This window comes from Meles meles, chromosome 6 (genome assembly GCF_922984935.1).
Source record: "Meles meles chromosome 6, mMelMel3.1 paternal haplotype, whole genome shotgun sequence".
Lineage (NCBI taxonomy): Eukaryota > Metazoa > Chordata > Mammalia > Carnivora > Mustelidae > Meles > Meles meles.
Genome location: NC_060071.1, coordinates 64,991,973 through 65,007,414, shown reverse-complemented (window position 1 = coordinate 65,007,414; position 15,442 = coordinate 64,991,973). Strand labels below are relative to the sequence as shown.

The window sequence follows — 15,442 nt, the reverse complement described above, 5'->3', positions numbered from 1 at the left end:
CTCAAAAGGCTGAAGATCATAAGAACACTCTACTTTTTCATTCCAAAATAGTAACTCCTATTGACCAAATGCAAATTACAGCAATAAGTACGTGTGTTTACTGTGTTTTAAAATCTTGAAAAGGCACCTGGCTGGGTTAGTCCATGCAGCATGCCTCTTAATCTTGTGGTTGTGGGTTTCAGTGCCCCCACTGGGTATAGAGATTACTTAAAAATAAAATCTTAAAAAAACAAAACAAAGGGGCGCCTGGGTGGCTCAATAGGTTAAAGCCTCTGCCTTTGGCTCAGGTCATAATCCCGGGGTCCTGGGATCGAGCCCCACATTGGGCTCTCTGCTCAGCAGGGGGCCTGATTCCTCTTCTCTCTCTGCCTGTCTCTCTGCCTACTTGTGATCTCTGTCTGTCAAATAAATAAATACAATCTTTAAAACAAAAACAAAAACAGGGGCAATTGGGTGGCTCAGTTGGTTATGCATCTGGCTTCAGCTCCGGTTATGATCTTGGGTCCTGGAACTGAGCCCTCCAACAGGCTCTGTGCTCAGTGGAGCATCTGCTTGTCCTTCTCCCCTTGTCCCTCCCTCCACCCACGTGCGTATGCACATGTGCGCACACACTCTCTATGATAAATGAAATCTTTAAAAACATAAATAAATAGGATGCCTGGGTGGCTCAGTCGGTTAAGCAGCTGCCCTTGGCTCAGGTCATGATCCTAAGGTCCTAGGATCAAGTCCCACATCAGGCTCCTTGCTCTGCGGGGAGCCTGCTTCTCCCTCTGCCTGCCACTCCCCCTGCCTGTGCTCACTCTCTCTGATTAAATTAATAAATAAATAAATAATAAATAAATAAAAATTGAAAAGTTAAAAAATAACCAGATGTAATTTACATATAGTACATTTTATCCTGTTTTATGTATAAATTCTAAGAATTTGACAAAGACATACAGTTTAATCATTCCCACAATCAAGATAAAGAACAATTCTATCATCCCCACAAATACTGCTATAATTTGCATTTGGTCAAGAGGAGTTACTGTTTCGGTATAAAAAAAAAAAGTAAAATGTTCTCACGATCTTCAGCCTTTTCAGGAAGTCAGTGCTCTTTATAACCCTTCTCCATCCTCTGACAAGCACAGACCCGTTTTCTGCGCCTAAAGACAGATCTGCCTATTGCGGACTATCACATAAATAGAATCGTATAGTATGCAGCCTCTTGGGTCTGGCTTCTTAGCATAATGCCTTTGAGATTCATCCATGTGTCAACACATATTAGTAGTTTGTTCCGTTTTCTTGTTAAGTAGTATTCCATTGTGTGGATGTACCATACTTCACCAGCTGAAAAACATTTGGGTTGTTTCCATTTGGAGGTAATTACATCCTCATATGTAGGTTTTTATGTACATGTAAGATTGGTTTTTTTTAAAGATTTATTTTATGGGTGACTTGGTTGGTTAAGCATCAAACTCTTGATTTCAGCTCAGGTCATGATATCCAGGTCCTGGGACTAAGCCCATATCAAGGTTCCTACTCAGGGGGAAGTCTGCTTCAACCTTTTCCTCTCTCTCTGCCCTTCCCCCCTGCTTGTGCTCTCTCTCCTAAATAAATTTTTAAAAAATCTTGGGGTGCCTGGGTGGCTCAGTCTTGGACATCTGCCTTTGGCTTGGGTTATGGTCCCAGGGTCCTGGGATCCGCCCTGCATCGGTCTCCCCGCTCAGTGGGAAGCCTGCTTCTCCCTCTCCGACTCCCTCTCTCGCTGTCTCTCTGTGTCAAATAAATAAATAAAATCTTTAAAAAATAAATAAATAAAGGGGCACCTGGGTGGCTCAGTGGGCTAAGCCTCTGCCTTTGGCTCAGGTCATAATCTCAGGGTCCTGGGATCGAGCCCCCCCATCAGACTCTCTGCTCAGTGCAGAGCCTGCTTCCCCACCCCACCCCCTGGCCTACTTGTGAACTCTCTGTCAAATAAATAAAATCTTAATAAATAAAATCTTCCAAAAAAAATTTATTTTAGAAAGAGAGTGTGTGTGGGCAAGATAACTTGAGTCGGGCAGGGGGTGCGTGGCCAGAGGGAGAAGGAGAGAAAAATCCTCATCCCTGCTGAGCTTGGAGCCCAATGTGGACCTTGATCCCCAGACCCTGAGATCATGACCTGAGCCAAAATCGAGTCAGATGCTTAACTGCCTGAGCCACCCAAGCACCCCTAAATATGATTTTTTAAAAATATTTTATTTATTTATTTGACAGATAGAGATCACAAGTAGGCAGAGAGGCAGGCAGAGAGGAGGAAGCAGGCTCCCTGCTGAACAGAGAGCCTGATGTGGGGCTCGGTTCCGCATGGGGCTCAGTCCCTGGGATCATGACCTGAGTGAAGGCAGAGGCTTTAACCCACTGAGCCACCCAGGTGCCCCTAAATATAAGGTTTTTTTTTGTTGTTGTTGTTTTTAAATATTTTATTTATTTATTTGACAGACAGAGATTACAAGTAGGCAGAGAGGCAGGCAGAGAGAGAGGAGAAGGAAGTAGGCTCCCTGCTGAGCAGAGAGCCCAATGCGGGGCTCGATCCCAGGACCCTGGGTTCATGACCTGAGCTGAAGACAGAGGCTTTAACCCACTGAGCCACCCAGGCGCCCCCCTAAATATAAGTTTTTATTTCACTTGGGTAAATACCTAGAAGTGGGATTGCTGGGTTACACGGTAATTGGCATATGGCCTTTACTGCTATCTTTTTCCCTACATTATCTTAATGCAAATTTATAAAATTTAGAAAGATTTCTGGTATGTAATCTCTTTCCTGACCCTTTGAGGTTCACAGATGTACTAGAAATCTGTTTTAATATCAACTCATTTTAACAGGATTTAGATAACTATCAATCAAATCCTATCCTGAAACATTAACTATTAGTAGACATTCATTAAAAGTTACTGTAACTGGGGCGCCTGGGTGGCTCAGTGGGTTAAGCCGCTGCCTTCAGCTCAGGTCATGGTCCCGGGGTCCTGGGATCAAGTCCCACATCGGGCTCTCTGCTCAGCAGGGAGCCTGCTTCCCTCTCTCTCTCTCTGCCTGCCTCTCTATCTACTTGTAATCTCTCTCTCTGTCAAATAAATAAATAAAATATTTTAAAAAAAAAGGGGGGGCACCTGGGTGGCTCAGTGGGTTAAAGCCTCTGCCTTCGGCTCAGGTCATGGTCCCGGGGTCCTGGGATCGAGCCCCGCATCGGGCTCTCTGCTTGGCAGGGAGCCTGCTTCCTCCTCTCTCTCTATGCCTGCCTCTCTCCCTACTTGTGATCTCTATCTGTCAAATAAATAAATAAAATATTAAAAAAAAAGTTACTGTAACTAAAGTGTTAAAATGTTAGTATTACCTTCCTGTTAAAGTTCCCCTCTATACTAAAAACCTAATAATGGCTCTCCTTCACCAATGAACAACTGCATCTGATAGACACAGACCTCCTAGGACACAAATACCATATTAACCATAGTATGGTGACAGCAAAGAACTTTTTTTTTTTTTTAAGATTTTATTTATTCATTTGACAGAGAGAGATTGCAAGCAGGCAGAGAGGCAGGCAGAGGGGTGGGGAAGCAGGCTTCCTGCTGGATCCCAGGACCCTGAGATCATGACCTGAGCTGAAGGCAGAGGCTTAACCCACTGAGGGCCCCAGCAAAGACCTTCTTAATAGTGTGATATATACCCTTTCCACAAGTTAAGATTTGTGCAGAGTTACTGGGGGAACCCATGTCAAGGTTCTCTTTATAGTTAAGTCTGCTAGTCTACTCAGGGCTTGTAAGTACAGGTAAACAGACCAACATGCAACAGAAAGGTCTTGCGAACATGCACATGTGAAAAGACCATCAGACTGACCACGTGTAGGGGTGACTGATTCAACACCTGGACTTTGAAAGTCAATCTAGAACTGATTCACGCACCGGCTGTAGGTCCACTGGCAGCTCTCTCCTGCCAGCTGGATTCAACTGTACCATGCTGTTGAGATAAGTCTGTGTGTACAGTGGTTCTCTCCCATCACCGTCCCTATTTCATCCCATCCAGTAAAAACCTTCCCTACTTATCTCGGTATTCATCTAAGGGAATGGCAGTCGGGGGTGACAGCATGGTATATAAAATTTAAGCCGAACTACAGAGCTGGCTAAATTAAGGCTAATGCCCAACATACTACAGGTATGGCTGTGTAGGATGCCTCATTTGGCTTCTAGAGTTTCATTAACATTGCTTAAAAGCTGTATTTAACATTAAAATAGACTGCCAAAATTGAGACCCTAAAATAAAGCAAGTCTAACAGCACTAAGGTAATCTTTGTTAAAATAGCATTATTCTGGTTAAGGTTAGACTTCTAATCCCATCAATATGTTAAGATTCATAAACCTTAAGATTTAATCCCCCTCCCCATCATTCACAGTGTAGATTTTGTGATGTCATATCAGGATCAATTGGTAGTAAAGCAACTTAGCTCCCTCTCACTTACTTAAAGGAAATTAAACCTCATCTCTTTAATCAAACCTCCCATGATCACATGAAAGTGGGATAAATATTCTCCCCCACCCCCCGAAATGAGACTAAACTCTATGGATAGGCCTCAGAGGTTTTTATGGCTAATTAGCATGCTGAGCTCTTTTTTCCTTATTCATTCCACAAACTAATTACTATAAATAATTTCTACGAGCTAGTATGACCAAACATCTTGGTTTGCTCAGGACTGTCCTGGTTTTAGCACCGAAGTCCTGAATTCTAGGAAACTCTTCAGTTCCAGGCAAACTGGGATAGATGGTCACCTGACTACCAGCACTTATCATGTACCACCAAGCCCTGGGGAGACAGTCATGAAAAAGGATACATAGTCCTTGACCTCATGAAATTTAAAACTGAGTGAAGGAGACAAATAATAAACAGAAAAAACTCATTACATCTCATGATAAGTGCTAAGAAGAAGAGAATCAAGTGAATGGGGAATGTATCTGAGATACAGTGATCTGAGGAGGCTTCTCTGAGGCAATGACATTTAGGCTGAGACCAGGAACTTTGAAGGAGGGAAGAGAGGTGCAGTTTTCTGGATAGACATCTTCAGATGGAACAGCTAAGGCCCTGAAGCTGGCAACAGCTTGGCTTAGTCAAAAAATGAAGAAGAGGGGCGCCTGGGTGGCTCAGTGGATTAAGCCGCTCCCTTCGGCTCGGGTCATGATCTCAGGGTCCTGGGATCGAGCCCCGCATCAGGCTCTCTGCTCCGCGGGGAGCCTGCTTCCTCCTCTCTCTCTGCCTGCCTCTCTGCCTACTTGTGATCTCTCTCTGTCAAATAAATAAATAAAATCTTTAAAAAAAAAAAACAAACAAACAAAAAACGAAGAAGAACCAGTGTGACTGGAGCTTGGCAGGCAAGGGGCAGACAGCGAAAGGTTGGTTACAGGTAAGAAGAAACTAGATCATTCCAGTGTTTATAAAACAGGACCAGGAGCAAGCATCTTATTTGAAGGCAATAGGAAGTCACCAAATGGTTTTAAGTGGAGTAACCATCCCCAGAGGGTTTTTAAAAGAGCATTCTGACTGAGAGAGGAACATTTTGACTGAGAGAGGGGCCAGAGCACAAGTGCGGGAAGGAGTCAGAAGGAATCCATAGGAATGTCATCAGAGTGGTTGGTGACCTGGACATGAGAAGTAGTCACAGGGACAAAGAGAAGAGGGAGAACTAGAGAGATGAGGAAAGAGTAATAAGTCACATATGTTTAAATCTGAGGTATCAGGGCACCTGGATGGCTCAGTAGGTTAAGTGTCTGACTCTTGATTTGGGTTCAGGTCATGATCTCAGGATTCTGATACTGAGCCCCATGCTGGTCTCTGCACTGGGCATGAACCCTGCTTAAGATTCTCCCTCTCGGGGCGCCTGGGTGGCTCAGTGAAGCCTCTGCCTTCAGCTCAGGTCATGATCTCAGGGTCCTGGGATCGAGCCCCGCATCGGGCTCTCTTCTCGGCGGGGAGCCTGCTTCTCCCTCTCTCTGCCTGCCTCTCTGCCTACTTGTGATCTTTGTCTGTCAAATAAATAAATAAAATCCTAAAAAAAAAAAAAGATTCTCCCTCTCCCTCTGCCCTTGCCCATCTCTCTCACTTTCTCTCCCTCCTCCCACCCTAGAAAAGAAAAGAAAAAATTTAAGATGTTAATTCCTACTCTTTCTTTCATAACAAAACTATCAGTAGAGGAACAGGATTCCAGAGGTGGACACTTGGTTACCTTTCAGGAGTAAGGAATGGAGCCACTGTGTATATGTATGTTTTTGGGACATGGAGGTATTTGTTTTGCTGGAACTGTATCAACAAGCATCTACTATTTCTATTTTTTTTTAAGATTTTATTTATTTATTTGTCAGAGAGAGATGGAGAAAGAGAAAGAGACAGCACAGGCAGAGGGAGAAGCAGGCTCCCTGCTGAGCAGGGAGCCTGATATGGGACTTGATCCCAGGATCCCAGGATCCATGACCTGGGCTTAAGGTAGACACTCAACCAACTGAGCACCCAGGTGTCCCACACTCATTTTATTTTTTAATGCTTTTTAAAAAAAAAGATTTATTTATTTGAGAGAGAGCAACAGAGCGTATGTGCACACAAGCAGGAGAAGGGGCAGAGGGAGAGAGAGAGAAAGGAAGAAAAGCAGACTCCATGCTGAGTGCAGAACCTGATGTGGGGCTTGGTCCCAGGACCCTGAGACCATGACCTGAGCTGAAACTGAAAGTCGGATGTTTAGGGATTAGGGTTAGGGACTGTTAAGTGTCTGCCTTAGGCTCAGGCCATGATCCTGGGTCCTGGGATTGAGTTCAACCTTGGGGGGGGAAATGAGTCCCTGCTCAGCAGGGAGCCTGCTTCTACCTCCCCCTGCTGCTCCCTCTGCTTGTTCTCTCTCTCTCTCTCTGGCAAAGAAATAAAATCTTAAATTAAAAAAAAAAAAAGAGTTGGATGCTTAAATACTGACCTACCCATATGCCCCTCTACTATTTTTATTGAAAGAAAATAAATCCGAACAATAAAAAAAAAAATATATATATATATATATATATATATATATATATATGCCCTTCCAACTTAATTCCGAAGCGGCAGTATAACAATCTTTCGTATTTCACATGATTGCCACTAAATGTGGCAACTTCCCCTTCAAATTTCCAGCCAAGTAATTGTAACTGTAGATAAAATACTGAGTTGTATAAATGCCCACATTACAGAACTGACAGAATCATTTTTCAACCCATTTAAAAGGTACCTAAAATTTAAAAAAAAAATTCTACTATTGTTACTTGTTTTTACTTGGTTCCCTTTTCTAATATACTTTCTAACTAATGCACATTTCTTCTACCCTTTTAAAGAAGGGGTATCAGTATTACAGTAGAGGGGCTGGAGTCAGAACTCCCAAATTGACACTCTTATCTCTGAGTAAGCCTGCTGTAACCAGAAAAGTCAGAACACTTCCCACCACAGATAGGCCAAGTAGCATTTGCATATTCAACAAAGATTAAGTGCTTACTCCCTGTCAGGCATTTTTTTTTCTTTTTAATGATTTTATTTATTTATTCCAGAGAGACAGAGAAGCAGAGGGAGAAGGACAAGCAGACTCTGAGCTGAGTGCAGAGCGTAATGCAGGGCTGGATCTCAGGATCCTAGGATCAGAACCTGAGTCGAAGTCAAGAGTCGGACACTCAACCAACTGAGTCACCCAGGCAGCCCAGGCAGGCATTATTTTCAACTACCCACTCGACATCTCCCCTTAGATCTATCACAGACAACTTTAAACTCTTCACCTTTAAACCTCATCTTCCCCCTGGGTTCCCCATCTCATGACAGGAACAACCAGTCATCAAGTCCTCTCATTTTATCTTGAATATTCCTTTCCATCCATTCAAAAGTACTTCAGTTGTCTCTGTAAGTACCAAAACCATCCAAGTCAGGCATTCATTCAGCAACCACTGACAGGGTACCTGCTGCACACCAGGCACTGGCCTAAGTGCAGGGATATTATAGTGAACAAACAGCCTTGCCTGCCTGGAGCTTCCATTCTAGTGGAACTAATGCTTTCCACCATCTCTCACCTGGACTCCTCTCTCTGCCACCTAACTGATGTCCCTTCTCCAGATTACTTTCCACATAACAGCCTAAGCAAAGTGTTTTTGTTTTTTTTAAAGATTTTATTTATTTATTTGACAGAGAGAGAGAGATCACAAGTAGGCAAAGAGGCAGGCAGAGAGAGGGGGAAAAAGGCTCCCCGCTGAGCAGGGAGCCTCATGCAGGACTTGATCCCAGGACCCTGAGATCATGACCCAAGTGGAAGGCAGAGGCTCAACCCACTGAGCCACCCAGGCATCCCTTTGTTTTTCTTTAGAGAGAGAGAGAGAATGCACAGACACAAGGGAAAGCACAAGCAGGGGGAAAAGGAGGCTCCTGGCTGAGCAGGGAGCCTGACGTGGGGGTTGATCCCAGGATCTGGGAAGCACAACCTGAGCTGAAGGCACATGCTTAACAGACTGAGTCATCCAGGTGCCCCTAAGCAAACTTTTTAAAAGACAAACCTGACCACCTCTTCAAGCTTAAAAACCTTCAGTGGTTTCTCATTACCCTCAGAATCAAGTCCAAAGTCCTTAACATTGCCAACATGGCCCTACCAATAACTTAAAACTTTTTAACCCCAGCTCACAGTAAGATCAATTCTACTTCATGAGCCAGTATAATCGTATATATGCAAAATACAGGTTACAGAAAACAATACTCCTTTTTACTAAGTCTGATACATGATGTTTTCTTTCTTTTTTAAGATCTTTTTTTAAAGTAATTGCTACACCCAATATGGGGCTCAAACTTACAACCCCGAGATCAAGAGTCACATGCTCTATTGACTGAGCCAGCACCCCTGGTGTTTTCTATTTGATTCAATTTCATTTTCATTTTTAATGCTGGTTTTGATTCACTAAATTGACTTTTCCATCTTCAAAGGCTCCAAACAGGGTCGACTGCAGTTTCATTTGTACGTTCTCTCTCCAACCTGTTATACTCCAGTCGCTGTGTGTTTCTTTCAGTTTCATTAGGGTGCTAGGTCCTTCCTGCCTCAATGCTTTTGAGCATGCCAGTCCCTCAACCATGAACACGCAACACATCTCTGTACTCTTCATCTCCTAATCTTTTCCTTAACACATTCCAAATCCGTGTGTTACTCCCTCCAGGGTAGTCTAGGGCCACTTGCCATACTCTCACAGTTATCACTGCTCTTCCCTCACAGCCGCTAATGAAACTGACGAAATGACTATGAGCAATGCCTGCCCCACACTCACCTCCTCCTCTGTCTCCTGTAATGTCCTTGAAAGTGGAAACTGCTTCCATTTTGTTGACCCAGTAGCCTCAGTGCCTAACACTGTCTAACACATTTGTTCAAAGATAAACAATCTCTGCCCTTGGGGAACTTACAGTCTAGGAAGGGAGCAATAAATACACCATACAGATCTGGTGTTGAGTTTTTCCTAAAAGCGTCTCTGCTAGAGCTCCCATGAGACTCAATCTTCCTTGCACAGAAAAGGTGAGTGAAATTAACAAAGGAGTTACATCAAGCTGGATGCAACAATAGGACACAAATTAAAAGCTTCACAAGCAAGGTCCCTGGGTGGCTCAGTCCTTAAGTATCTGCCTTTGGCTTGGGTCATGACCCTAGGGTCCTGGGATCGGGTCCCACATCATGTTCTCTGCTCAGCAAGAAGCCTGCTTCTCCCTCTCCCCTGGCTTGTGTTCACTCTCTCACTAACTCTCTGTCAAATAAATAAATAAAATCTTAAAAAAAAAAAACCCACCCAAAACCAAAACCTTCATACTTCTCGCAAGTTTTTCATCCTAGACTTCTACGAAATTCTGCTCTAATATAAAAAAGACCACATGGGCGCCTAGGTGGCTCAGTCAGTTAAGCGACTGCCTTCAGCTCAGGTCAGGATCCTGGAGTCCTGGGATGAGTCCCACATCCAGCTCCGACACCTCTCATGTGTTCTCTCTCTCTCTCTCAGTCCTCTCTCTCTCACAAATAAATAAAATCTTAAAAAAAAGACTACAAAAGAGGCACAACTTTTAAATTTCCCAATTTAAACTGGCTGTGTGGCTTCAGTCAGTTAAGCATCTGCCTTCAGGTCAGGGTCCTGGGGTGAGCCTTGTGTTGGGCTCCCTGCTCAGCAGGGAGTCTGCTTCTCCCTCTGGCTCTCCCCTGGCTTGTGGTCTCTCTTCCTCTCTCAAATAAATACAATCTTTTAAAAAACAAACTGGGACGCCTGGGTGGCTCAGTTGGTTAAACGGCTGCCTTCGGCTCAGGTCATGATCGCAGCGTCCTGGGATCGAGTCCCTCGCGGGGCTCCTTGCTCGGTGGGGAGCCTGCTTCTCCCTCTGCCTGCCTCTCTGCCTACTTGTGATCTCTCTCTGTCAAATAAATAAGTAAAATCTTAGGGGCGCCTGGGTGGTTCAGTGGGTTAAAGCCTCTGCCTTCAGCTCAGATCATGATCCCAGGATTCTGGGATCGAGCCCTGCATTGGGCTCTCTGCTCTGCGGGGAGCCTGTTTCCTCCTCTCTCTCTGCCTGCCTCTCTGCCTGCTTGTGATCTCTGTCTGTCAAATAAATAAATAAAATATTTAAAAAGTGAAATCTTAAAAAAAAAAAAAAAAGAATCTCTTTCTTTAAAACAAGCAAACAAAAAAAAAACAATAAACTTCCCAACTTTTATGGGGAAGGTTTATGGAAGGATACTTTATAACAATGGTTTTTTGTTTTTTTTTTACATATAATATCTAAAAATAACTGCTAGAAAATACTTATGGGCCTGTTCTTTCTTTTTTTTTTTTTAAAGATTTTATTTATTTATTTGACACACATAGAGAGAAATCACAAGTAGGCAGAGAGGCAGGCAGAGAGAGTGGCAGAAAACAGGCTCTCTGCTGAGCAGAGAGCCGGATACGGGACTTGATCCCACGACGCTGAGATCAGGACCTGAGCCGAAGGCAGAGGCTTAATCCACTGAGCCACCCAGGCACCCCCTGGGCCTGTTCTTTCAAAGACAAATTTAATTATTGCTACTTCAAGTATCATAAGCAGAGAAAAAGAGGACATGACAACATCACCATTTTAAATGAGAGGATATTATGAAATAAAGCATTCCAGTACCCAAGTAGCCCAATGTTTTTTCTTAAGGCAGAGTAAAGTTTTTTAAAATACTGAGTTGTATTGATCTGAACAGAGAACGCTTTTTCTTTATTATCTTGGATGCTTTTCATTTTATAAGACCCACTGCATAAATATTATTCGTAATGACTCACGTACATTATACCCATGGAAGTACATGACAGGGTAAAAACCAAAAACAACAAAACCCTAGGTATGCCTCAAGCTCTTTTCCAAGAGGCACCAAAAGCAAGTATCTTGAGGATTTGCAATTTTAAAATGTTCAAGATGGGGCACCTGGGAGGGGGGTGCAGTCAGTTAAGCATCTGACTCTTGGTTTTGGCTCAGGTTGTGATCTCAGGGCCATGCAATCGAGCCCTGCATCCAGCTCCGCACTGAGTACAGAATCTGCTTAAGATGCTCTCTCCCTCTGCCCCTCCCGCTAGTTCTCTGTCTAAAATAAAGAAATCCTTTAAAAAAATGTTGAACGGTATGCCCAACATAAAAAATAAGGTCACTAAGAGGTCACATGTAAAAAGAAATCCTTCAAATTCTCAAAGGTCTGAGTTTTTAAAATCTTCCAAAGTTAAAACAATTTAAACTACTCCAATTCAGTTCCTACACACCTCTCTTCCCATCATGAAAGGAAAAAAGGAAATAGGTCTCAATAAAAAGCATCCCAACAATTCAAACAGCTTCAAGATTTAGAATAGCCAAGAGCTTTGCTACCTCCAACATCTTTGTCCAGTTTTCTTCCTGTGCACACACTATAGACGGGACAGAGGCTATTTCTCTCCCAAACCACCCAGAGTGTCTTACCAAAAAGATTAGCTTGCACCCAGACAGTAGACTCAATCGTTAACATAAATGAGTACCTGGGCTGTATCTGGTAAAAATGCAGAGTCCAGGGCTCTATCCCCTGAGGGTCTGATTCAGTAGGTCTGGGATGGGAGCTCCTGCAAAGTACATTTTAAACAAGCAACCCAGGCAGCTTCTGACACAGGTGGTCGTCCTCCCACCACCAGGAAAAATCAGCATAGTAGGTTCACCTGCCTTACCTTCAGCAAGAACTAAGTTGGAAATAATATTTCTAACATAATGACTTCTACTCCCATCTGGAAAACCTGGGAACAAGGACCTCCTTTCTAACTGCTTCACTCTTACACTAGACACTCAGAGATTTCTTATGGTTTTGTCTTTTCCACAAGGACCTTACAGTAGACAGCAAATATGACGTTATACCCACAATGAAGACCCAGAACTAGATGGAGCAGCCCAAGGCATCTTGGTTAGAAAGGCCCAGATGCGGGGCGCCTGGGTGGCTCAGTGGATTAGGCCACTGCCTTCGGCTCAGGTCATGATCTCAGGGTCCTGGGATCGAGCCCCGCATCGGGCTCTCTGCTCCGCGGGGAGCCTGCTTCCTCCTCTCTCTCTGCCTGCCTCTCTACCTACTTGTGATCTCTCTCTCTGTCAAATAAATAAATAAAAATTAAAAAAAGAAAGGCCCAGATGCATTGATTTTATTCTGAGGATTCCAAAGACCCCCAAACCAGCCTGACTTTGATATTCTCCTAACGGTCTTTGGTGAAAACTTCTAGAGGGCAGAGATCTTTGTTTTTCACTCCTCTGAGAGCCTGGTGCATTGCTGAACAGACAGAAGGAACAGGCGCCTCTGTTAGGATGTGCAGAGAAAGGGAGTTTTGATCTGGTTCCCATCTGATAAAAGAATGCCACCTAACTGTAGCTGAAGAGGAGAAAGTTGAAATTGCTGTTAAATTCTATTAGGTATTACTTACAAATTTTATGCTAATTTCTTTTTATAAACAGAGCTGGGTTTAAAGTTGCAATCCCTTCCAGTGTCCACTTTGGAAGAGCTAGCTCTTTGTGGATCAGGTAAAACCTCTCTACCACAAAAGGGAGCTCTGAACTCATTTCATTTGTTAGAATTCTGTGGGCAATCATTACAGACAGAGTAATTTGCAGCTTAGTTCATTCACCATCAGAACAGATGTCTTAGAGTGCTTTACCAAGGAAGCTCCCAAATAATCTTTTTAATTGATATAACAATTTCCTCCACACTACTGAATATACTTTACAAACATGAATTCTAGCAACAAGGAAAATGACCACAAAACATCATTCTCATTTTGCACTCTGAAAAATTAAAAGACTAACAGATTGAGTTGGTATAGTAAAGAGTATGTGCCTTACTATCGTGCAGATTTGGAGTTCAAATTCCAACTCTACCAGTAACAAGTTGTGTGAACCTATGTAAGTTCCTTCTTCAACCTCCATCTTCCTCATATGTAAAATGGAGAAAATGACATAAAGTTCATCATAATCTGAAAACTTGACAATATAAATAAATAATGCACTTGAGGTGACTAGTTCACCCCAAGCACTACGTAAATGGTAGCTGGTGTTTTTACTGGAAATACCCACATTTCTAAATTAAAAAAAGAAGAAAAAGTTCTAATCCTCCTAAGTGCCAATCTAAAATTATCAAACTTTTCCAGCCAAGAATATATTTTTTATATTTTTGTAAATTTCAGGAGGCTTTCAGTGAGAACATTTTCAACTTACCTTTCAATTCCTATCCCCAAACAAGGTTTTCTCCCTTTGGTAAAGCCTACTTTCCCACCTCCATACCATTTTCAAAACAGTCCTCTTTTCTTAAACACATTTACAGGCCCTTCTTCTTAAAGTTTACCTATTTCATGCCCTAATACTTCAGTCCTGAGACCTGTGGCCTAATACAAAGAACCCCCAAGGAGCCATTTATACAAAAGCCTTAGTTTGCAAGTGTTCATACCAATATTAATTCTTACAAATACTTGATCTTTTTAATAGCCCAATTAGATACTCAAGGCTAATATTGTATCTAGAGTTTACAGTTACAGACAAAAGATACATAGCTAGAAAACAGCACAGCCAGCCTAGAACTCAAAATTTCAGATTCTTAATTCAGTACTCTCTCTTCTTAACTTATAAAGCTACTACCTCTTACATACTCTTTGTGTCATCTGTTCACAAAACATGTGGGGGGGCCCTCTCTTTCAATCTTCTAGTATCACTAGAGCACTGCTGTAAAGGACAGCTTTCTCCCTACAATATTTTCTAGAGCATAAAAACAGTTCAACCCCAAGACAGTGAGACCAAAAGTTACTTTCAATCCTGCACAATCTTCAAGTAAGAAAGAATTCTGGGATGCTGCATGAAAAGAGCCAAGAGGCCTCAGTCATAACCCTTCCAAGTTCTCCTATATATTTCTCCACTTTTGGCCTCTTTCCTTCTCCCAAGAGTTTTCTTTGGTCTGACATCTCAACGGGCACCCTTCTCAACCACAAACGACCCTAGTTGCCAAACAGATTTGTGCCCACAGCTAAGTCTTCCTCATCAAGCACGGCATAAGTTCTCCGGAACGTTTAAGGGTGTCTCTCCTCCAGGTCCACAACTCTAGTCTGAAAAACTTCACCTTCCAGAGCCCGCACCATCTCGCCCCCCGCCCCCACCACCCCCACACTCACCCTTGCACCTCCTCCAAAATCTCCCAGCCTCCCGGGTTGGCGGGCGATACTTCCTATCTCTCTGGGCCCGGATCGCCGGGCCTGGAGCCCGCCGCCCGGATCGGACCCCGGCAGATCACGGAGCCCTCTGGTCCCCCAAGCCCGAGGCCCACCAGCCTGGTCCCTGCCCCGCCTCCCCGCCCAAGGCGCCAAGTCCTCGGGGTTCTGTCTCCAGGCCCCGACCGGACTCTGAGGGCCCCTGGTGCTGCTGGGAGGACAAGAAAGAGGTGGCAGCGGAGGTCAGGGCACGGGGCGGGCCGGGAGCTCCGGCCAGGAGGCCCCGGGCCCGGCCGGCTCCAGGCTCCCGTGGCCCGGACTCAGCCCTCCCGCTCCGCCCGCCCGCGCCTCCGCGGCCTGCCCTCACCTGATCCAGGTTCTCATCGCTGCCGCTGTCCTCCGTGTCCGAGTCGATCACGACGCGGCCTTTCCGCTTCTTTACCATGGTGGTCCCCCGGCTCCCACGCCGGACGCCGCCCGGACTCCCCTCTTGCCCGCCTGCCAGTGGGACCGCCACTGCCGCCGCCGCCGCCGCCGCTCGACCCACACAAAGGCGACCGCGCATGCGCGCTCCGCTCCGCCCCTGGCCCCGCCCCCCGCTCGTCGCACGCCGTTCGCCGGCGCCCGGTGCCCCGCCCTGCCCCACCCCCGACGCAGCGTGGGAGGCGGTCCCCCGTACAGGGTTGGGTTCCGGACAGTGGACAGCGGTCCTGTA

The 15,442-nt window shown here is 44.5% G+C and overlaps 1 protein-coding gene across 1 annotated transcript in view; it reads right to left on the bottom strand.

Moving 5' to 3' along the window:
• RTF1 (RTF1 homolog, Paf1/RNA polymerase II complex component) overlaps positions 1–15,292 on the bottom strand; it is a 56,804-nt gene extending 41,512 nt beyond the window's left edge. The window contains exon 1 of the mRNA XM_046009688.1: positions 15,095–15,292. Within this exon, the coding sequence (XP_045865644.1) occupies positions 15,095–15,292 (198 nt within the window). The remainder of the gene's footprint in view (positions 1–15,094) is intronic.
• Between the last annotated feature and the right edge of the window lie 150 nt (positions 15,293–15,442).